Source organism: Populus euphratica, unplaced genomic scaffold (genome assembly GCF_000495115.2).
Source record: "Populus euphratica unplaced genomic scaffold, PopEup_1.0 scaffold11.1, whole genome shotgun sequence".
NCBI lineage: Eukaryota > Viridiplantae > Streptophyta > Magnoliopsida > Malpighiales > Salicaceae > Populus > Populus euphratica.
Window position 1 is genome coordinate 271,973 of NW_011499878.1, and position 24,128 is coordinate 296,100.

General features: G+C 36.7%; 3 protein-coding genes across 7 annotated transcripts; 1 reads left to right on the plus strand and 2 right to left on the minus strand.

Annotated features, from left to right (window-relative positions):
* Positions 1 to 208: 208 nt before the first annotated feature.
* Positions 209 to 6,810, minus strand: LOC105128700 (transcription factor bHLH155-like). Of its 3 annotated transcripts, XM_011030485.1 has the most exons (11): positions 5,513 to 5,763; positions 5,123 to 5,293; positions 4,806 to 4,890; positions 4,620 to 4,661; positions 4,118 to 4,177; positions 3,153 to 3,272; positions 1,792 to 2,841; positions 1,580 to 1,681; positions 1,063 to 1,194; positions 770 to 895; positions 209 to 598 (listed from the first exon to the last, which is right to left on the minus strand). In XM_011030485.1, exons 1-11 carry the CDS (start codon positions 5,611 to 5,613, stop codon positions 518 to 520), a joined length of 2,070 nt encoding a protein of 689 aa, XP_011028787.1. In that variant the 5' UTR covers positions 5,614 to 5,763; the 3' UTR covers positions 209 to 517. The 3 variants fall into 3 exon arrangements, 2 of the variants coding, with proteins under 2 accessions (XP_011028787.1, XP_011028788.1); XM_011030486.1 differs by lacking the exon at positions 3,153 to 3,272; XR_842930.1 differs by lacking the exons at positions 209 to 598; positions 770 to 895; positions 1,063 to 1,194; ... (4 more) ...; positions 4,620 to 4,661; positions 4,806 to 4,890 and having other exon boundaries at positions 5,513 to 6,810.
* Positions 6,811 to 17,980: 11,170 nt separating this feature from the next.
* Positions 17,981 to 20,032, plus strand: LOC105128699 (WAT1-related protein At4g08300-like). 3 transcript variants are annotated; one of them, XM_011030481.1, is made up of 7 exons: positions 17,981 to 18,202; positions 18,343 to 18,405; positions 18,500 to 18,616; positions 18,694 to 18,922; positions 19,112 to 19,270; positions 19,348 to 19,499; positions 19,605 to 20,032. In XM_011030481.1, the coding sequence occupies exons 1-7, from the start codon at positions 18,012 to 18,014 to the stop codon at positions 19,783 to 19,785; spliced, it is 1,092 nt and encodes a 363-aa protein (XP_011028783.1). In that variant the 5' UTR covers positions 17,981 to 18,011; the 3' UTR covers positions 19,786 to 20,032. The 3 variants fall into 3 exon arrangements, with proteins under 3 accessions (XP_011028783.1, XP_011028785.1, XP_011028786.1); XM_011030483.1 differs by having other exon boundaries at positions 19,348 to 19,495; XM_011030484.1 differs by lacking the exon at positions 18,500 to 18,616.
* Positions 20,033 to 20,383: 351 nt separating this feature from the next.
* LOC105128698 (CDT1-like protein a, chloroplastic) lies at positions 20,384 to 24,128 on the minus strand. Its single transcript, XM_011030480.1, has 7 exons — positions 23,632 to 24,128; positions 23,425 to 23,544; positions 23,105 to 23,342; positions 21,894 to 22,523; positions 20,998 to 21,199; positions 20,822 to 20,912; positions 20,384 to 20,651 (listed from the first exon to the last, which is right to left on the minus strand). Exons 1-7 carry the CDS (start codon positions 23,982 to 23,984, stop codon positions 20,594 to 20,596), a joined length of 1,692 nt encoding a protein of 563 aa, XP_011028782.1. The 5' UTR covers positions 23,985 to 24,128; the 3' UTR covers positions 20,384 to 20,593.

The following is a 24,128-nucleotide window of genomic DNA, read 5'->3' on the forward strand; positions in this document are numbered from 1 at the left end:
GAAGAGCTGCTCCGAAGTATTACGTGCCTAGGGCAAATACAATCACCATAGCATTTTTAACATAATTTTGCTCGGTCTTTTTTTTTCTTTTTTTAATGGTTCCCTCTCCTTGTAACATCTCTTTTTGTGGAAATACAAGAGCTACAGTCAATTTATCAAGTGCTCTGAAGATCTTCGACAAATGAGACGGCCGTAGCGAGGAAATAAAGGGAAGCCAAACAATGGCAATAGCTCGCTATATTATTACACGAAGGAATTTGCAAACAAATGATAGGTCTGTCTGGCTTGGAAATAAGAAATCAATCCACAAATTCTCAGCCGAGAAAATAGAAGCCTCTTCCAACAATATTAGCTTCTTTTTCCTCCTCCCCACTTTAGATTTTTTGGAAGTGGGGATACAAACAGGAATTGAAACACGCAATAAAAAATAAAGGTCAATCAAAGATCACAAATCATTCACTATTTTACACAGGAACAGTATGACAAGCAGCAGGAGTCGACCGGCCTTTCTTCTTGGTTAGTTTGTAGTCTTGGGCTGCAATATTTGCACAAGTGACCATAAGATATCCATTCTATGCATAGTTCTGTTGTTCTGCCCCTGAATAATTCAAAATGCAAAACTGATTAAAGAAGGGGGGAAAACACTGCAGTTTTCTGGATAGAGAAGGCCGTGGATCTATAGAACCCATTGAATCGATTTGTAATTCGGAAATACTCTTAAGGAAATCATTGAGACTTGCTCCCTTTGTAACAGATAATTCTGACATACCTCAACCACGAAACATATCCATGTCTTCTCACCATGCACTTCTGTGATTCCTTTCAATATTGTCAGGCCTAAACTTCTGATAGCTTCTGCTATCTCAAGAAAATCATTGCATTCCTCGCATAACATCTGCATGGATCAAAAGTATACTTTTGAGTATAGAGAAGAAACAAAGGCAATGAAAAATAAGTGGCTGCAAACCTGAAACAAAGGAATGCAATGATTTTCTGAGTTTATGTTTCTAAAGAAACAACAACAGACTGATCTCATAATTTACAGATCCAACATATATTTACCTCTACAAGCATCTGTCCGTTTTTGTTTAGATTTTCTACTATTATTGATGAGACCTTTAGATGGCCGCCCACCTCCACTGCCCAGCTCGAACCCTGTTCATATTTGGAGGCATCGGTTCCCTTCTGATGCATCTGTAAATTCAGTCATCCATATACGAGTAAGCAGCAGAAAAATAATATAACAGAATATAATGATATGCTCCCCCGATGAGATTGTACAGTTCAAGTTGCTTCTTACTAAACATCAAGATCATAAAATCATCAGGCAACAAAAGAATGCAAACAGAAGCATGTCAGTCAATGTTGAGCAATAATGATACTATCAACTAATAGATAACAGAATTTAAAAATTTGCATTTATTGGTGTAAATTTCTTACAGAAAGCAAACTCCAGAAATCACTACCAACATGGAAGATTGAGAATTTAAAATTTCCACGAGTAAACATATGAAGGAGGTTGCCCAAGCCACGCACAGATACAGGAACAGGGCCCTTGCAGGGAACATGTCTGACCTACCTTCGGTTCAGCACATTTATTGAGCTTGTCAGCATGCTTTGTAATGCTTTCTAGAAAGAGCATATGCTTGATTGTGTGCTCCAGCAACGAATCTATACTGCACTGCAATTTATAAAAAAATACCTTTAGAACATATCATACAAAAGATTTCCCTGACTAGGAAATGCAACTGGTAAACAGTCAAAAAATCAGCTCGACCATGGAACAGTTACCTTCGATCCACTGGGCACAAGCTCTCTCAGCTCCTTGATGCGATCTTGGATCAGTTGCCTGTCCCTTGGCCGAGGCCTGAATTTTTCACCTGGTCTAGCCCTTTTTTTGCTGTTCTTAGCTGGTTCTGCATGCTTATCCAACTGCTCAGCACAGATACTTGTACAAGTTGACAAAAACCCTTTAGAAGACATTCCACCAAAAACTTCTGTTGAGTTAGAGAAATTCTGTGCATCCTCTTCAACAACAGAAGATGGGTTAATTGAATAGCCTGCTGAATTGAAGATATGCTTGGTCTGGATAGAAGGCTCTGGAATTTTCTCAACCGTTAATAAAGACTGCACTGACTTACAACTTGACTTCTCACTTTTAACATCACTGCCACTATGGCAAGCATTGCCTACTACTGCTTCTAAAAGGTTCTCTGTGCCAAAGTCAAATGTCATCTGGCTGCTACTCATCCCCTCTGGCATCTCGAAACCATTTACAGCTTCACTCTTTCCTGCTTGATAATCAAAGGGCATGCATCTGTTGACAAAAGACGGTCCTAGAGCTTCGAGCAACTCACTACCACCAGAGAACTTAAAAAAAGTGTCTGATGCATTGAAATGAGTTGATAGCTTCTTCTCCAAATCCTTTTTGAATGTTATGTTTGAAGATTCAGGTGCATCCAACACTAATTTTGGGTAGAGATTGGTGCCATCAGACTTATCTCTATCACAGATGGTAGTGTCAAAGAGGTCTGCAGGGATGCCTGCAAGGTCAGCTCCAAGCTTTTCATTTGGAAGTATAAGATCAGATGGATTAACTTTGTCCTTCATAAAACTATTTGAATGCATAGTCACACTGTGTTCTGATCTCCGGTCCGGATCTTTCCAGACATTGGTCTCCCCTCTGTACATCTGGTCACTAATTATATTCATCCCTAGTTGACTCTGGTGATCCAAATAGGAGGCATTTGATCTCAGATGAAGTAATTTGATGCTTTCATCATTTGTTGGTGTCAATATTTCAAGCCCTTGTTGTTTATTTCTCAATCCAGCTGCTGTTTTCTGATGAATATCAAGAAGGAAAGAAATGTAAGAACTACAACTATGGTTGTCAATATGAGAATAAAGGCAACAAATCATTTGGTTTTTCCTACGAATCTTCACATATGATTGCAGGAAAACCTTTGAAGCCAAATAGGTAGATTTGGCTGAGAAAGGAAGCATTTTAGCATTACCAAAACCTCTAACATCTCAACCTGTTGAGACAATAATTCTTCATAGATGTTAGCATGCATGCATGCACTTATCCGCATGCATGTCTACACACGCACATGCACATAGAAAGAGGAAGGGAGAGAGAGAGAGAGAGTTACCGGACATAATGCATTCTTCAGACAATGTTGTAATGGACCACTAACATGCCTGACTGAGGAATCTTGAAGGGTGAAAAAGACATCTTTGATATGTGTCACCAAATTAACATCCTCAATAACCTACTCAACCCAAATGTGAATATAAAAGAAAAATTATATGGCAATGACAAGTATATGACCAATCTTATAAATTCAGAGCAGAATTTAACACTTTAGCCGGACCCACCCAACCATGTGATGATTAAAATCACTTAAACAACTCAAAATAGTGAGATATTCTCTTCAGATAAAGTGGAAATGTAACACATCTCAAGTCCAATATCAATTAAGAGTGCAAGCTAGCAATTATGGAGGATGAGCTTATGATGTTACAAACAGTAACAGAGACAGTAACACTTGACTAACTAGCATTTCTGGTGAGCAGCCTCATGTCTTAGGGGAGTATTAAACTGGGATGCAAGCAGCTCTGGCTCATGGGTGCATTAATTTTTGGGGAGTGTATGTGTGCTCCCTTGCAAGAGAGCAAGGTTTAAAAATTAATGTCAGTCATGCTCCAAATCAAATTTCAGGGGCATGCAAGAGAGGCCTTGGGTACAAAAACCAAATTTGATGATCCCAATAGCAACTCCAGCTACAACTTTGACAAATATTAGCTGGTCATTCTAGGGATTCAAGACATAACTAGACCCTCCATTGATTCTTTTTCAACTTGAGAAAACTTTAAACAGAAATTGAATGCCACCACTTAGTCTCTGCATACAAATTACAGATGCCAGCCTACAACTCTGATTGTGACTGCCTACAACAGCCTAGTAAGTGTCTAAACATGAGGATCTCAATGAACGCAGAAATGCATTGTATATTTCAATGAATCTCGTAGAAAACACTGCAACATCCAATTGGTTCAAGTAATCAATAAACACGCATGTAAATGACAGTGATTAATTAGGCAGAAATTTTCTTACTTTATTCGAAGAGCCAAGCTGTACAACTCCATATGGCACAACAGCAACAACAACAATGGTCTGCAGAGAAAAACAAAAACTATTTCATCAATGTAACAGCTTATTTTAGTTGGTAGAAAGGAAGGGTATCAAAACATAAAGCACTAAGCAAACCCTGAAAACCCAAACAACTTTTGTTTTGGCCCTTATGGGACAAGAAAAGCATGCATTAGATTGGATATCAGAAAATCTTAACAGAAGTTAAGAGTTGTGTCCCACTTGTATCAATCTCAGCACACAGAAACAGATAACCATTGACTAATGAGTGAACGGGGAAAAACAAGCATTGGAATATATATCATTCACACAAGAAGTGAAATTAGTTTTAGTGGTTGTTTTCAAGTCAACATGGAAACATTAAATGCAGAAATGAATTCATTCAGTCTCGTCCAATGTCATTATGACCATGACCAGTGACAATATCATTGATCTATAGAGAAAACAAAAAACAACGCAGGCATACCTTGATCCCAGCAGAAAACTGACTTTGCCAGCCATCAGAGAACTGAAAACCTCACAGTGAAAAAGAAAACCTCGCGGTGAACATACATTGTTTATATTTTTCCAACGGGAATATTTAAAATAGTATAATTCTATAATTGCATTTCTAGTATGTAATTCTACAATTGCATTTCAAGGATATCCTTACCTCATGTGATGAGAAGGAACTTGCAGCATATTTATCAGCAAAGATCCACTGATGCTTTCCACTGACTGCCACCTGCCCAACTATCCTGTAAAACCAAGCATGAATCCAACTCAAACATGCTGATAAGCACAGGGATCTTTCAAAAGTGAAAATCCAAAAAAATCTTAAATTAAATTCTGCTTTGTAATTGGATGCTTGCAGGGGGGGGAGGGGGAATTCAAACGAGGAGGAAATGATGTGAAGCATGCTCAAATAAAACACTTTCCTAACGCTAGTGACAATTCAAGGAGCAAAATCCATCAGTGAATAACTCATACCCTTCCCCTAGAGAGTATACATGATACGACATCTTTGCCAAAGCCAATCCAAGCGGGTCACGAGTATAATTCCCACCATGCAATTTTTCTTGTGTCTGACCGAAGCATTTGCTCTCAAAGGCATCATGTTGCTCACAACTTTCATGGTAGCCATCTTCCCAAGTTAGCACCCTATTAAATATTTAAAACAAAAACAAAAAACAAGAATAAATTTTAAGTAACAATATATATCCTCGAGCTCATAACCAACCATACCCAAAGTTAAACATAACTAAATATAAACTTCAACTAACTGCATATAATCAGAATTTAAACTAACTGCATATAATCAGAATTGCTACAAGTAACTAAAGATGAAACAATATTGAAGTAAAATCTGAAGTAACTTACATGCGAGCACGATATTTAAGCTTCCAGAAAACAGCATAGTTCCAATCAGTACTGAAGCAGAGGCTCCTCAAAGTATTATGCAAGTCAGCACCCATCCCCATCCTTCCCCTTCCCCTCTCAAAATTCCTAAGTCAAAAGGCTCCTCAGTTCAAATTCCACTACCAAGAACCCAACTTTGTCAGTGAAACAAAAACCCCACCCTCAAAACAAAAACCCTACTTTCGTTTTAGCTAGCTTCCTCTATAAGAACCTCTTCCTGCCTGTTTTCTCCTTAACCCAGCTCTTGCTTTTATCGGTGGTCCTACTGTAGCCAAAAGCAGGCGATCTCTACCCATTCCCTCACTCATACACCACCCTCTTTTCACTCACTAACACCCAATTTAACAACAAAAAAAACTCAAACAACGCTAAACTCCAAACTTTCAAGATAAAAGAAGAAGATTTCAAAAGAGCAACATTCACTGTATTTACTCATGAATCTTAGTAAAATTGAATTCAATCTCTCTCAAAAATCAAGCCTGATGAAGATGTGAACTTTGCAACACAGGTCTAGCTAATATCGGACGACATGGATCACACTCAAATAATGACCGTGATTTTGAAAAATCATACAATTAATCAGAAGATTATCTTGCAATTTTCACAGAGAGAATTTGATTCCAATAAACCCTTAACTGCGGAGAAAAGAAACAGGGAAATCAAGGGTTTGCTTTAGATTCTTGAGAAAGGAGTAAAGTTGGAGTCTTTTTGGCTAAGAGAAGTGAGGGTTGAAGTCAAGAAAATCCATGCTTTTTCATTGGCAAAGATATAAAGAGTGAAAAGAAGCTTTTTTTCTCCTTACCCCCTTCCTTTACTGAATCACTGTTCCCTCCTCAACAAATTCTAGAGAGATAAAGTAGAGAGAGGGCCTCAAATCCAATGGCTTTTAATTCCGAGTCTCTTTTTTGGAGTTCAAGACTGTTTTATAATATACAAATATAATAAAGCAAGTAATAGCAGCCGCTACTTGGCGTACTCTGTTCACTTTAGCTTTTCTGACATGAAAATGAAGGCAAAAACGGTGAGGTACGGGTGTCGTTTCAAACCTTGGCGCTATGTGTGAGTGCGTCATCTCTTATCCTGCGCATCATGGCGCGCACTTTAAACCTCTCTCTTTCTCCCTCCATTTTCTTCACACAGTTGTGGGGGACTAGGGTTTTTGAGGGATATTATTTATGGATGGATAGATGATAAAAAGAGGGAGAAAAAGAGAGAGGGCAATGTGCTATGAGTGCACTTTCTAGGTAGTGTTATGTTATGGCCAACAACATGATGCCCAAGTGAAGAAAATGCTTCTTGTCTTTCTACTACAATCTCTTTTTTGTGAAGAGGGGTCTTGTCTTTCTTTCCTTCCCCTACATTTCTCAATGAACCTTTTTTAAACCCAATGAACTTACCCATGGGGATTACCCTTTTCAACCATCATTCTATTGCTACAGAAGCTGTCACACCCATACCACCCTCCTTCCATTGCAAATTGTCTTCATGTTCTTTTATACAATTCACGTTTTGAAAAAATCAGAAGCAGCATCTTTTTTCTACAGAGGTTTTGCATTTGCGGTCAAAACTATATTTGTATAAATTTTTAGTGTTTTTAGATTATTTTGATGTAATAATATAAAATATTTTTAAAAAATAATATTTCAATATATTTATAAGTAAAAAGTATTTTAAAAAATAATTGATACCACTCTAAAGCTAAAATTTAATGAAAAACAAAAAATTGGAATTGGAATTGGATTATGAGGTTAACTGAGGGGTGTTTTTTTCTTTTTTATTTCACTACAACCCTATTAGTGCTCATTGAGTGGCATTTGAGAGTGATGATTGAAGTAGCATATGGGAATTTTGTCTAGACGTCTCCATTTTGATTTTAATTATGTATTATCATCTCATGACACATTTATGAAGTAACGTTTCCTGCACCATACCAGCTCGACATCATTGTCCAAATCGCATTATTTTGTGTTCTAACAGTGGGATCTACGAGTGATTATTATGGCCATTGATTTCTAATCATTCTCTTCTATTTATTTATTTATTTCTTTTTTCACGTCCTTGTAGTTATGAGGGATTGGTGCTGGGGGCCATACATTTGTTGATCACAGAGCACACCCATCCATAAACGAGTAAAAAAAAGAGAGAAGAAAAAATGAAGAAATCATCACATGATCAAGACTCCAAAACAATCTCCTACCATTGTTTTCTGCTTTGATCTTTAAAGATTCATTTTGTCGGGAGTAAATGAAGAGTGTTCGCCCTGGCTCACTAGCAAGTTTTAGAGGCATAATCATTTTTTTACTCAGTGGTGTATCTCTCATCTTTTGTGGTTAGTTGTCACTAGTTATACTTTATTTTCCCCCTATTATCAAAGCTACACTTATAATTGAAGTGGTGGATATGGAGAGATTTTTAAAATATTTCATGAGTAATTATTAATATTTACTCCACAAGAAAAATATTTTCGAGCCCAGATAAAAATATTCTATTACTTTTAATGGTTCGGATATGATTAATTTTTTCATTCCTTGTCTATCTTTCTCTTAAAAAGAAAGTCCATGGCTATCATAATATTCCAAGAAAGATAAATCTTATGCATTCAAATTTGAATTTGCAAAAACTATACCACCGCAGATTGGTTTTAGAAAAACCCTACTACACAGATCGAATTCGTATCTTGTTTGACTAGTTTCTTGAATTCATTTTTGGATGGAATAGATTTGGATTCTTCATTTTATTTCTTGAACATTAATAGTAATAATAATAATGTTCAGTGAACAACTTGGTTCAAGATTTCCATTCCATCGAAGAAGAGGACTCCCTCTTCTCCACTTGTCTCTTCCCTGAGTTTTTCTACCTGGTCCAAAACTTCAACTTACCTAGATCATGATATCAGTTTTTGACCATTTTCTTTCCTAATTCCATGGTAAAAAGGCTCATGAAAAGCTTTGGATGGTTAACAAGTTTTCATCGGTGCTGTTTTCGGTATGTATTATTTAATGCCTTGCAAAGGGTTTTTTTTTTTTTTAATCTCTCTCTTAGATGCTCATAGAATAAAGTTCCTAAGCTTCTTTTTAGGACTCCTGTCTAAATAGAGGTTTGTAAAAATTTAGTTTTTAAAAATTATTTTTTTTAATATTTTTAAATCATTTTAATATACTAATTTCAAAAATAAATTTTAAAAACTGATAAATAAATTATTTTATTACATTTTAAAAAATAATTACTGTAACACTTACAAACAACTTCTAAAATTCTGCATGAACAAAGCTGATGTCATTTTCCATGTATATAGAATAGTAAAAGAAATGAGTAGAATCATCATAAATACCAAAAAAGAATGATTTGTTTCCCTAGCTATTTCAATAAATTATTCGATTTCATTTCGAGTAAATCCCATTGTATGGTCTTTAAAGTAAATTTTAGAATATATGGTTAATTAATATATATTATAGTTTTGCATCATTTAAAATTTTTAAACCGCGGCATGAAAAGCTAGCTACCAAAGTGTAAAAACCACACATAATGAAGTTAAGTAATTAATGAAGTAAAGCAATGGCGTTACCAGATTATTTTGCATTTGAACTTGAAGGTCACCTTTTATCTTTCCCATCACCTCATGCTTTTCTTTTCTTTACACTCTTTTAGATGAAGATTGGGAACCAAATCATCCCGAGTAGATTCTGTAGCTTAGCTTTTCACTAACATGTAATCCAGGAGGATCGATGGCTTGTTAGTCTCCACACTCATGAGCAGGGGGTTGATCTCTTTCTCACTGTGCATCCCTCAGTCAATATAGATGGGCGTGAAAATGGAAGTCCCATTTTCAAGTACATTCTCCCTGTATACAATGCATATGTGACGTTAGTGGCCACTACGTGAATAAACTATACACACCCTTGTGAGGAAATAAGATTTGCAAGGAAGAAAAGCTGCAAACTTTCACCAATAGTCAACTTGGCCTTGAATATGGTGATTCAATATTTTGCCACCCCTTCTTTAACCCCAGCTCGCTAATGACCTAATGGTGGACCCATAAAATCGAATGAAGGGAATCTAATGATCATTGGCATGAAAAGGAATTTTAGCTAGGAAAGCATCCTCGAACGTGCAATGTATTTTTGTTGATGTCGTATTTTACTTAAAAATATATTTACTTTTTATATTAAAATATCAAAATACTTTAAAAACATTAAAGTTTAAAAAAAAATACATGCAGTTTCATGGTTAGTCTGATTGAATTGAGTTTCTCAAGCAAATGCGAAGGATTAAAGAAAGATGGATTAAATGTGATCAAGATGGAGCCTGATTAACAAATGATTTCTCGGCCAAAACTAGATCTTTTTTCTCTGGATTTGTTCAGATCATTAACGCACATTGATCGGTACATAATTAATACTCATTTTAATGGCTCTAATATGCGGTAAAATGCCATTAACTTTACATATATATATATATATATATGAAGTACAGAAAGAAAACCAAAGGTACAAGCCAAAAGTCAAGTAGCATGTCGTTAGCTTTTGTTTCATGCGAATCATTGTAATTAGTTAATGGGTTAATACCAGTCCAAGCCCTTGTGGGTTCCCGTCATTAAAAGGTTAATTTTTGAGTGAAGGTTAATATCATGAAATCAATGCAATGCTAATTAAGTTATTGACCGAATCAGCATATGATCTCGAGTGATAGAGTTGTCAAGGAAAAAAGTCAAAAGTTAGGAGTTGTTTCGAGGAACTAGTCTGCATGATACAAGTGCTCTCTACCCACCAAGGAAAGCAGGAACATGACAGAATGTTTTATAGCCTCAAGGTAAGAATCTGGTAAGATTAGCTGCTTGATCCAATCCGTACACTTGGAAGATAAGGTGGGCTTAGTGGTCTTAGTCATTAAAATAGACTACATAAAGTTGGCTAGTAGCTAGCCACCATGATCCAGCAAGCTTCACTCTTGTTTATTCTATCTTCTTGGCCCTTTTCCTATAAAAAAGAAGCATGTCCATGGTATTTGTAGGAACATATTATCATCGAAGAATGTCTAGTCGAAGACTTGAGTGCCTTCCACTTCCAACATCATTTTTGGAGCATATAGTACATTAGTACTCACCTAAGTATAGAAAAAATAATGCCATCGATTTTATTTTCGCCCGTATATGTCAGATCAAAACATGTGCGCTTATGTCAGGAGATGGCTTGTCAAGCTGAAGAGCATTCCAGGTTCTAATATTTGTCCAATATCAAGGGAGGTCATATGATTTATTTTTTCTAGTGTTGTGAATATTATTTTTTAAAATATTTTTTTATTTTTAAAATTTTATTTTTAATATTAGCCTATTAAAATAATAAAAAATACCAGAAAAATTATTTTAAAACCAAACAAATCAAAATATTTTAAAAATATAACTGAATCAATATCAAATAATGTTATGTTATAGTTTGAATGCTATTGGTTCTTTTTTTAATGAAAAAGATGAGGTCATTTTTCACTTATTTTAAAGGTTCTAATCTTTTTTTGGTGTGTGAATTTGAATGATATAATTTTTATTTTTTTATTTCTACTATAACAATAGAAATATTTTCTAATTGTTTTTCTTATATTGAGACTAAACTTTTTTCAGATTGGATTATTTAATGATTCGTATTCAAATACATATAGAAATCTATAAAAGATTATATTTCTTGCTGTCTCCATTATAATTGGGGACTTGAAGAATAAATCTTTAAGCAATACTTTTTTTTAAAGGGGTATGCATTCGGCTTGAAGAGAAAACGGGTGGTGGGTTTGGGTTGCTGCAGAGCTTGCACCTAGGCTGAAAAGGCTGCAGGCTAAAATACAAGAATAGGGCTCTCGAGATATTGAGGCCCGATGTAAGAAGAGTTCTTCAGTTCACAACTTCGATAGTAAGAAATCCTGGACAAGGGCCTAACCCTTGTGACTTGTGAGATGTTTTGAGTACACGACAATTTTTTTTTTTTTTTTTGTAGCAAAAGACTCGTGAATTACAACAGTGAAGCAACAAGGCTTTTTTTTTGGCTGGTTAAGTTCTTTTCTTTGATTTTATCCTTTTAATATGTGTGTGATTCATAGTCGGATCTTATAGTTTACTTCAGCTGGGATTCTCGTGATGTTGGGAAAATCCCACGTGCATTTTTGTTTCAAATACGAGAAAATAATTGAAATTGTAATTGTAAAAGCAGATTGCTTTCAAACTCGGGACAAGCGAATTGAAACTAAATTCCATTCCCCTTAGGAATAAAAGGTTACTAAAAGAAGGGGGGGAAAGGTTTGGTGAACCCTCCATGAATTATATATATATATATATATATAAATATATAAAAGTACTGCTCATTTCATTCTGAATTGAGGGGAAGGCTAACTCATAAAATGGGAGCATGAAACTTGTAATACAGAAGTGAAGTCTATTCAATTAAATCTGATACAAATAAAAAAGAAGATTAATCGATTTTGAAAGTAAAGCACTCGATAAAGGTGCTTGTAACGCTCAAGGGACGGGGATCCCTGGTATCTTCAATACAAGTGTGAAGAAAATCTTTGTACACGAGTTCTATGGAGTTGAGGATGGCAGTTGCTAGCCAGCACTTTTGCGGGTTCAATATGGCTATCAAAGGAAGGGTGGATAAAGCTGCCAACTTCTGTTCTCGCAACCTTTGAATTGGTGATCATCAGTTGAACTATATAGCCAGCATAAAACACCAGTGAATAGTCCACAAAATCGAACATAAAGAAGATGAATTATGCCATTGTTAATGTAGATTAATTGTAAGTGATGGGAGGCTAGAGAGTTCCGACCTGTTCTAGAGTGGGCTGCGACTCATGATCTTTGACAAAGAGGAAAGAAAAGAGAGGAAAACAAATGGGGATGTACGTACCTGTAACATATGGGCAATGTTGATTACAAATGCATTAGGAGGAATCTCTCCTTGGAGCAAAATGGTCGAGAGGATCACATCACTATGGTTAGGTAATCCACAAGATCAAACTCCGATCTGGGCAAATTAATGCAATTAAGCCCATTGCAACCTGTTGTTTCTAGTAAAAAAACAAAATTCATGCGACTCCTTTTTTTTATACATGAATTAGACAAATACAAATTAACAAGACAATTCATGTACGCAAAAGGAAGCTCATTAAATTTCATCCAATTGATAAACATCATTTTCACTCAATTTTGAAAGTGAAAGTATAGCACGAGCAACAGGAGTCTTGCAATTTAAGCTTGTATTGCTTCAGAAAGTTGGGATCAACCTGTCAAGGTGAATTATGCAGAAACATGGATTTTATTACGCTCAGTTGTTATTCCATTGATGATCTCAGAGATATATGTGTCACTAAAATCTTTGCATATGAAACTTTTATAGAGTGGATCATGGCACTTGTCAACCAGATCTTTTGCGGTTCGATACGGCTATCAGAAGAAGGAAAGATGCAGGTGCCCACCGTTGTTCGTGCAACCTTTGAATTCGTGACCGCCCTATGATCGACACTCTTCAGCTTCCGATTACTTATAACCTGCATTAAAAACGGAAAATTCTTGATTTTAGATTTGAATTAAGGGTTCGTGCATAAATCAGTTAATTTGTATACGGATTAGTGATACATGGCGTTGCATGCTGGATACCACATACTTTTCTGATGGAAGCTAAAAGCAATAAGCTTTGGCAAAGAGCAGAAATGGGGATTTACGTACCTGAAACACATAGCCAATGGTGATGACAAATGCAGTAGGAAGAGGATCAACAGCAAGCCATTTTCCGTCCTCGAGGACTTGAAGCCCTGGCACTTCTCCAGCTTGAGCAAAATGTTAAAAGAGGTTAACATCACTATGTTTAGGCGATCCCAAGGTTAAACTCGGATCTGAGGATGGTGGATAGTGATTAATGCTCATCAATTGGACTTGGCTTAGGCCATTCCCAGTAAAATACCCACTTTCAAGTCCTAACCCTTCGCAGATTAGATCCAATAACAACAAGCTCAGTTTCCTAACCTCGACCGAATACTTCCCAGCCATTTCTCTGCATGATTGGAGGGTCAAAAAGATGAAAGAGGAGGATGATTTGAAAGACAATTGCAATCGCCTTAAGCTCTTGCTTACAACGAAGGCCTAGGAAGAGCAGAATTATATGCTTACGGCTATTGAGAATGTTTTTCAGCCCAACACTCAAAGTGTTCCTCAAGAGGATGGCATTGGTGTTGCAAGTTGTCTCTCCAGTATTGTATCTTTTTCTGAAAATAGTCGATGCTTGTGGATAGTCTGCAACTTTGTTTCGGGAGCAGAACCTTTCTTTTTCGTTGGCATGCAGTTGAAAGAACTCATTCACACCTCTGAGACATCATGCATTATCTTCGCCGAGATCCCACGATTAATCAACCAACCGTATTTTCATTTTTTTAGTTCGAAAGTATATCATTTGTCAGAACAACTATATGTACTATTAGGATTTTCTGCTTTGTCATGGACTCAAATTAAGAAACTGTTCTTGTAATCTTGGTGCATGTAAAGTTCTAAACATGTAATTCAGGAGAAGCAAAGAAAAAAGGAAAGGAGGGAAAGATCAAAACCTGGAAGAATCCATGTTCTTGACTAGCCTTCACGATTTGATGAATGACTTTAACTCGATCGCAATTAGTAATAAGATCTCCTCCAAGATCGATTAACGGAATGGTGTCACATCGAGGAACCACACCATTGCCTGGTATGATTCCGGTGGCAAAATATAAGACTCGAGAACAGATTTAATGCTGTCTCACCAACCTGAAATGAGCTTCTCCATTTCCCCAAACTAGTTCAGCCTAATGAAATAGGAACGTCAAAAAAACCAAATGCAAACCTCAAAGCCAACCACTTCCTAAACAAAACGTAATCAACTGTTGATAACTAATGCTGTACTGATCGCCAGTCGGTGCTACTCTATAAAATATGCTTACAATCTGAAGCCACATAGGCTTAAGGCATTAGGATCTTAAACTTTAATGCATAGAAAACCATGCAATCGAACATATATTATAGGCACAACTAATGTACTGGGAGAGGAAGCTGCCCTTATCCTCGGCAGCTGAATCAAAAAGCTCAACCTGTAGTCGGTACATCTAGTGAAGAGGCTACAGATCTTAGCATGTATTTAGGATTCCCCATTGAAGTGTGTATTGTAATCCAAATCTTATAGTGTTAAGCACAACATAAATAACAATGCCAAATGAATTAATCAAGATTAGTGGGTACAATAAGATTTAAAGTTTCCTAAACACTATTCAATAAAAATTTGAAATATTTTTTTATATTCTAGACCGTTTTGATTTATTAATACTAAAAATAAACTTTTTAAAATATATATATTATTTTAATATATTTTCGAGCAAAATACAGTTTTAAAAACAATCACTATCACATATTAATGGCTACCTAAATAAGAGCAAGATAACTTATATTGAAATATTCATTTAATGAAAAATTATTAGGTAAAATTATAGGCTGCTGAATATTTAGATTTTGAACCTATCTCAACAGTACTGTTCACATAGTCGCAAATGGTGTTTTGTACATTGATTTGTTCTGTAATTCTCGACCAAGTCACTTTCAAGAGTTAGGTTTAGGATTCGAAAGATAAGAAGTCATGGAACGTCTTCCAAGTTGTGTTTTACTGCCTGGTAATGCAAAATTCCAGCAAAGCTGTCATTTTTGCAAACCTTTATGTTTATTTTTAAGCTAAAAGACAGCGGGAATATAGCAGAGCAGAACCTGATTCACTCAGTAGGCCATAAATAGCCGGATGAGATCCTCTCTTTGTTCACTACGGTTTTATCTATAAGCATATAACAATCATACATAACTTGATTGACTGTAGAAAGGCTGGCATGGAGGATACCTTGTCGTGGTTTTAATTACTTGTACTTTGGGCATCACATTGCTTTGTGCATGGTCTGCGAGTTTCCTCTTTCAATTACCGTTCAGTAGCATGTTGTCTTTTCCCTCCTTGCCTCCATTATTTCTAGACTTGAAAAGAAATTTGCAGGTGTATAATCTGATGCGAGATGTGGAGAATCTTAGCCATGAGTGAATTGTTACGACCTAGGGAGAAAAATCTGAAATAATTCAAAAACAAATGAGAGAATTATGTTGGATTTTTGTATTTTGATGAGAAGTTCTTGGTTTGCTTACGAGCGAACCAGTAAAACCCTTTGGCTTTCACTGAGCAAAATATATTGCTTTACCACATTTCACATGGCATCCACAACAAGAACTACAAAGCAAGATAAGAATTTAGTATTGACGCAAACATTATGAAACAAGAAGTCGTCCATACAGATTTCAACACCAGAAGAGAAAAGGCTAAAAGTTTCCAGTTGAGTGTGTCTGAAATTGTGCAACTGTTCTTAAAATATGCCCCCATCTTTCATCACTAACTGACTGGACCAATTATCTCTGTACCTTTAAGACTGAATCTTCCTCTATAATGAAATGATCAGCATGTTGTTTACCATCATGCAGTCACTGCCAGCATCACAAATCATATGATTAACTTAACACCAACCTTGAGGCCATCTATTTTTAGGATCCCATCTAGGAAACCATCTCTTTCTCTTTGAATTTGAATTTGAATTTGAACCCAAGGTAATAATATTCTCCTCCTCAGGAAAAAAAAATTTCAACAGAATTCCCTTATGTCTGCGACTTGGTGTTTGGGGGACTTCATTCTTAGGAGTGTTAGTCTGAGGCAAGTAGTTGAAGCCGTCATTAGCTGGAAAGATCTCGTCACGAGTGCAAATGCTGTTGATCCTTGAGTATTTTTGTTCAAGTGACTCCTTCGGTACGTTCCTTGCTAGCAAAGGAGAAGCACCACCCCAGTTATGGGAACCCAAAGAAGGGTGTTGAGGTGTTCTGAAGTTTAATGCTTCTCTCTGTCTCATCCCTGCTCTCACTAAACCCACTTTTACTATCTTTCTGCTTTTTGCAGTGGTATCTTTGGTATCTGGTTCTTGTAGATTTATAGGGGAGAAAATCTCTAAGCATTAATTGGATTCTTCCTTGAAGTTGTAGAGCTTCATTGTAATACTAATTTTAAACAATTAACAGGTGAGAGTGATAGGTGTTGTTTTGTAAGGATGTCCATATCACCCTTGTACTAACACACCAGCTTGCCAAATGAATTACGCCCTAGACAGCCTTTTATTTTTTACTACAAGCACTCATCACCTGCAATCTGATGGAATTCAGCAAACACTTCAGCACAAAAGGGCTATAACTAATTATTACCATTTTCTATTAGCCATGCTCCTTCACGCTAAGAGTTAAAAGGAAGAAGGGTGGGGATGGTAACTTAGGTCTTTAGTAGGCCAGAGAGAAGTTGACAAAATTAAGGAGGCGGCTGCTACAAGAAATTGTCGATGCAAACATATTCAGACCGTTTTCAATTGACAAGATGTTCAGAGGCCAACAAAATTAAATCAGAAAAGCTAAGTTTAGACTCCTAGTTTTCAGATCTTGTTTAAAGCTAACTTGAGACTCCTAGTTGTTTGCTCTTCTTTATTCTATGATCTGTTGGTATCTGTTTACTTGACAGCCCATTTCTATTATTTTTCTGATAGTGTTTCAAGAGCAAAACAAATTGACCGCAGCTATACACATGACAGGACTTGGATTTCAAGCATGGATTTAGTTTTAATCCCACAAGAGAAACAAAATGATACCGTGCATTTATCAAGCCTTTTCTCTAACTAGCCTTCATTACAGCAAGGAAAGTTCAGAAGAACTAATCAAAAAATAAATATCCAAAAAACAAGAAATAAAGGAATATTTGGAGGTGTCTTGACTTGCTGATATGTGCTAAACATACCTCCAACTTGCTGATATGCCATACAAGTTTACTTCAGGCTCAAGCATATTCTATATCTAGCTCAAAAAGTGCAAAGCACATCTTTAATTAGACTGTTACCTTTCAAGAGCATCCCAATACACACACGTCTTGCGAAAAAAATTAGGAATTGAATGCACGTTAACTTAATCTGTTCAATTCTGAGCTCAGAATCTGATCTAAAAAGATTAATTCGAACTATTCTGAAAGTAACCAAAGATAGCTGGCTCTGGTGCATAGGAAGTTCATGTTTGTCCACATCAGAAATGAGAAGCTGCTTTCATTGACGAATTCATTGATCACGTGTAGCTTAGGACTTGTAATTTCAGGAGCACCCACGTGTTATTACTGTAACAAGCACCTGTAGAGTAATTCGTGTCTAAACACAGAACAAGGATATTATCTTATTTTCTCAACCCCACTTCATTGTTGTCAGTTTTCAGAGTTGGAATTTCATAAAGTAAATAATTCTTCGAAAATGTGCAAGCAAAAGCGGTATTATTCCATCCACATACTCGAGTATAGATGCATTTTGTGCTTCAAATATAAACAAGCAAACAAAGGCAAAGTATGTGGTTCTATACCCAAGAGCTATGGCAATTTTATATGCTTACTCGAGATTTATCCCGCATCTTCTCATGATTTTGGTCCAAATTGGCTATTCGTTTCTCTACTTTCTTGCAGAAGCTGCCTTCAGTCATGGGATGAGCCCTCATGTCTTTGTTACTTATCGATATATTGTAGGCAGCTTAGTGATGTTTCTGCTTGCATATTTTCTTGAGAGGTACGTTATACACATGTAAACATTCATCAAAAAAATGTATTGCAAAGCTATTAGCTATACAGTGGATACCAACTGATTTATTGTATGAAATTATGCTACCAGACGCATTTTGCCTGATATTATTTCTTCTTTGCTTGCAGAAAAGTGAGGCCAAAGCTAACACTTGTGTTGTTTCTGGAGATATTCGTGCTTTCTCTTCTAGGGTGTGTAGTACAATCCTTGTACTTCAACATAGAGTAAAAAAATCGTTTTTTGAGAATAGAAAACTCACCAGTTTTCTCTTTTGATGAAAGGCAGGGCCAGCTTAACTGTTAACATTTACTTTGCAAGCTTGAGATACACTTCCGCTACCTACATTACATCAATGACCAATACTGTTCCCTCTATGACTTTTATAATTGCAATTATGCTCAGGTTGGACTTCAAAACCTGAAGAACAGAAATCTTCTTTGTTTTAATTTTGAGACTAAGACGGCATCTATTTCATGTAGGTTGGAGATTGTCAATTTAAGGAACCCTCGTGGAATAGCTAAAATTGTCGGAACGTTATTATCACTGGCTGGGGTCTTGACCATCACTTTATACAAAGGACCTGAGGTGCAAAGCTTGCAGGGTGCTCCAATCCATATCAAAAGTAATGCTTCTCAACAGAACTGGGTGAAGGGATCTATTCTGCTCGTTGTGAGTTGCATAACATGGTCTCTCTGGTTCATCATGCAGGTATAGAATTCCCCAACCGGATATTTCCTTTGGACTTACCGTTTAACATGAGGCTGATTCTCTACGCTAAAGTATCTTTGCCTTCAGAGATGCTAGAATCTATCAATGCATGTGCATCTAAATGGATGCTGAATTTTCTCCTGCTTTATAGGTTTTCTTTAATGCGATCAGAGATTGTGTACCTTGCAGGCATACACGTTGAAAAGGTATCCTGCACAATTATCACTGTCTGCATGGATAAACGGCTTCGCGGCAGCACAATCAGCTGTCTTCACTGTGTTCATGCAACATAAATTAGCAGCATGGTCCATCGGATCCAGCATCGTATTCTGGTCCATTATATATGCTGTAAGTACATCCATGAACAGACCTACAGAAAATTAAACTGATTTGTCAGAAATCATATTATTGACGATCAATTGCAGGGAGTCATTAGTTGTGGCTTGACAGTCACCATTCAACTATGGTGCACAGAACAAAAAGGGCCGGTCTTTGTGACCATGTTTAGTCCCCTTGCAACTGTAATGGTCGCAATCCTGGCTTACTTTCTTTTTGGTGAAGAGTTGCACGCAGGCAGGTAAAATGAAATTTCATTTCACAGTTATTAGTCAGTAATACAACCCAATTAAGAACAACAAACAGCGAGGGTGGATATTGTTCCTAATTTATCTGACTAAATCAGCATATTGGGAGGAGCTGTTGTTATTATCGGACTTTACATGCTGCTGTGGGGAAAAGAAAAGGATGGAGATCGAAACAAGTCCCAGAAACAATCTCTTTCCACTAATGATGAGGAAAAGTTAAGCCACTTAGCAGTGGAAAGTTCCGCAGGAAGAGACAATGAAACAGGACTTGAGAAATAAATCAAGAAGTGGGACCGGCATCAATGCATCCTACATTTCTCGGATCATGATATAGGAAATGTATGGCATAGCAACTAAATCAAAGCTCATATATTAAGCGCTTGTGAAGAATTAGTTTCGTATTGCTTTTGTAAAGGAAGCAAGGGGGCAAAAAATAACTAAAGGAGTCTTACCCTGCTTTTAACTTTATGAAGCAAGCATAATAAACGTTTGTTAAACTACAAACTGTTTTGACCTAATTTTCTCACATAGCTTCCATATATGGACTCACCACTTGATTCTACAGTATGGATTCTGAAACAATTTTAACATGCATACTATCCTGAACATACAGGTTATTCATTGTAATCGTTTTCTACAGCAATTAGCTAACAAGTTTCTCAAATTTCCAAGTGAGCTTTGATATCCCCAGACAGCTTGAAAAGCAAATCCTTGGTAGATGCTAAATTCTCCAATATGTTCTTAATCGGTTCACTTCTGCAGTTCCTTACTGCAATGGAGTTCTACAATTGTCACTGAAGTCGTCGCCGTGGTACTTTTTAAATAGATGAACTGCAAAAGGTATATTACACTTGCAGCTAGGAGAAAGAACATTGCAGTTGCAAAAAAAGGGGCTTTTCATTATCTTGCTATTTGGTCAGGAAATTAACCATTCACGGACATCTAAAATACCTGCACTTTTTTACAAAAATTGGCCTGCGTATCATAAATTAAGACATCCAGGAATAGCCAACAAAAGAGGTTGAATTTACACAGCGCACTCGATAAGTTCCTAACTATAATTTCGAAAGAATTAGCACTCTCTTTCTCAGTTGGCTTCTTCAAGTTGTGCACGTACAGTTTCAGGACTATACAGTTTGTTGATGCTGCAACATAAGATTAGATTGCGAAATTAGCAGCTTGAAAAGCTTCAGTTTTAACAATGTTTTATCATGCTCATTTTCTTTAAAAAACAATAATTGAATTTCAATGTAATTTCAACTGCCATTGGAAATTTCTCAAAACAGAGAAAGCATAAGCTGTTCATGAGGCTTACCGAAAGAGCAAATCCCCACTAGATGCCAACTTCTCAGAAATCCATTCAGGAACGAGTTCAAGCAACAAGTTTAGCTGCTCTTCAACTTCTCCTGCAAACAAACATCAGAATGATTTTGCTTAACAGAGAGTTTTGAAATATATATGATGGTTTTTGACACGAAACCACTTGCTTACTTCTGTCAGCAATATCAAAGTGGCTTGCAATTATCTTGTGTATAAGCTCTTCTTTTGTGAGAACTGATTGTTTTATTGACTGAAACAAGAAGTGAATCTTGTTGAAGAGCTTAGGAAGACAGGCAATCATTTGTCTCCGCCTCTTTGCTTGTGAGATTGCAGGATCTCGCTCTTCTTTAGCCTTCTGCTCTTTCTCTCGTATCTGCAGAAGGAAAAATGATTACAAACCAATAACAGCATTATACATCTCAATTGAAATGAAGATCTCCTATCATGGCTTTGTTTTTGGATAAATGAAGTTACTGGTTGTTAGTTGTTATGCTACCTGCCTGTTTTATTTTGTTCCAACATATTGTATGAATCTATTCTCCCAGTATTAGATTCCTTGGTCATATGGATAGTACAATTAGATGCCAAAAAGGTCATTATAGAACTGAGCTGACAATGGCATGACAAAAGCAAAAAATTACCAAGACTAAGCCACCTGATGTGACATCTTGAGCCGCCCTTTGTGTTAAGATAACATGATGATTGAAAGGGGACAATTTTTTAATACATCATATTTTGTCTGATGAAGTTTTCCAAGTTCAATTTTTGAAGCTTGAGAAATCTTATAAAAGCATATTGCTCATGCAGGACACTACTATGTTGTGACAGGTGTATGCCACCCTGGTGGTGCAAGAGGTGATAAAATGCCACATAACTAAGTATAAGATTTTATAAATGAATTGAAAGCACAAGTATTGAGTCCAAGAAAACAGAAACAGAAGAGATCAATTTGAATAGCAGAACTAATTTATACAATCAATCAAAGACAACAGTTAAGATGTATCAATGACTTGTAACATTCACAGACCAACAAAGTGCAAGCAATCAGGATTTCAGGATTAGCGTACCGATTGCAGAAGACTCTCGGGAAGAATTTTCAAGATACTATCATCATCTGATAGATCCCCAGGCTCTTTTTGTTCATCCTTAGCATGCTTCACCGGAGTTTCAAATATCAGTGACCTGCTGGGTGGACGCCTGACAAGCTTGTCTGGTGAGCTGAAAGAATCATCATCACATGAGCTCATACATCTTTTATGTGGATGCAAAGCAGGTTTGGTAGATATCAATGTAGCTGGAGTTGAAGCAAGTTTTGCAGGAGTTGATCGGACACTAGCTATCTTTATGGGAGAATCATCTACTTCATTCATGGAATCTTTCTCTTTGCTTGGAATTGCAGATGAAAAATTTTGGTCGCGGGTTGGTTTCAAAGATACTTTGGCTGGGGATGGAGCAGAACAACTAATTTCCTCATTTAAGGAGATTTTGTAGGGGCATGGCTCAAAAGCTGAGGAAACTAATTTTTGGAGGGCGTTTTCTGCTTCAATTTTTGTACCTTTCTGGGAGAAGCGCCTCTGGAAACTTTGGGGTAAAAGAGATGCCACTATTGGTTGCTCTTCTTCAACTGCTGAGGTTTCTTTCAGCAATGACAAGCGATTGAAAGGCTCCGGGAGCATTTCCTCTGGAATGTCATCACCCTGAAGCCATTGCAATGCATTATTAACATATTTAGACCCTAATTGGGAACGCAGTTGAAACCAAGTTTCCTAAAAATTTAAGTTTTTTTAAATAATTTTTTTATGTTTTTTATCGTCTTGATATGCTGATTTTCAAAATAATTTTTTTAAAAAAAATTATTTTACTGCGTTTCCAGAAAAAAATCAACTTGAAAAGTAACCGCTAGCACACTACCAAACACCCTCTAAGAAGAATTTAGAAACAGAAGCACATTGAATCAAATAAGTATTTTGTAAAGAAGCAAAAAAGTAACCTTCAAATTCATTTTCATCAAACTCAAAGCAACTCTTAGCTAGTGTCAAATAATAAAGGCTGTCACTAAAGTTCTAATCTGTGGTATCCTTAGTACATTTAATCACACTATATTGCAATGGTTGAGAATACAAGAATACAGAACTTAACCAAATGCCACTTCCCAAACTGCAAAATCATACTTTATAACAACATAAACATAAATATATTAATCTTAAATTCAAACCAATGTATAGATAATTGATAGCATGCATTTTAAGCACTAAAAACATAAACAGAAGCACAGTACCTGAGGATGGTCTCTGTAAAAATCTGCAAGTCTCGAGCGAAAAACCTTGCGTAAATACATGTTCTTACTTTCAGATTTCAACTTTCCATCATCACATTCAATTGCATCAGCATTGACAGTAACAAGAAGTTCCGGCTTCATACAACTGGTTTGCTCGTTAAACCGAAGCACCCGCTTTATCTCAATTGCCTCCGGCATAATATATTTCAATTGAGCCAAATGCTTATGCGTAAACCTCCTACAAAAACACAATTAAAATTAAAACAATATAATTTTAAAATCAAATGAAAAATTCAAAACAGTACAATAATCAGCAGTACCTGTCAGTTAAAGACTCAATTTTGGGAGAAATATTAGATAAAGTAGACATTGAGCCCTTCATACGCAGCAACCGGATCGAGCTATCCAAGTTATCAAAAAACTCACCCAGCATTTCATACCTTTTCAAAATCAAGACATAAAAAATAGCATAAATCTCTGAGATTTTGTAAAAGAAATTCATTAAAAAAATGACCCAGAATACTTACTTATCGGGGATTTTAGTGAGCCCATTACGAGTCTGATTCTTCCTGGGCTTGTGTGGTTTACTGGGGGTGGTGGTGGAATCTTCAGGCCAAGACGCGATCTGTCTTCGGGCGGACTTGGTTTGGTTGGTTCCAAGGTCTTGAGAGGCAATCCGACGGACTTCTTTTAGGGAGAGTGCGACGCGGCGTTTGCGGAGGCGGGGAGGGAGTTGGGATGACTGAGTTGGGGTTTGAGTGGCGATGGTAGGGTTTGAAGAAGGTTTAGATTTTGGGGTTGCAGCAGTTGATTCAGAATCTGGTTGTGGTCTTTTGGATTTCGAAGAAGGGATTGGAGAGTGTAGGGAGGAGGAGTTCATTGCTTCTGTGCTTCTTCTTGTTGATTTTGAGATCGAAAAGAGATTTGCTGGGTTGGAAGAGGCGGAGGAGGGCTGCTTCTTGGTAATTAGGGGTTTTTTTGGCGGGAGTTGCTGAGGTGGAGCTTTGCCACGTCATGTTCGCGC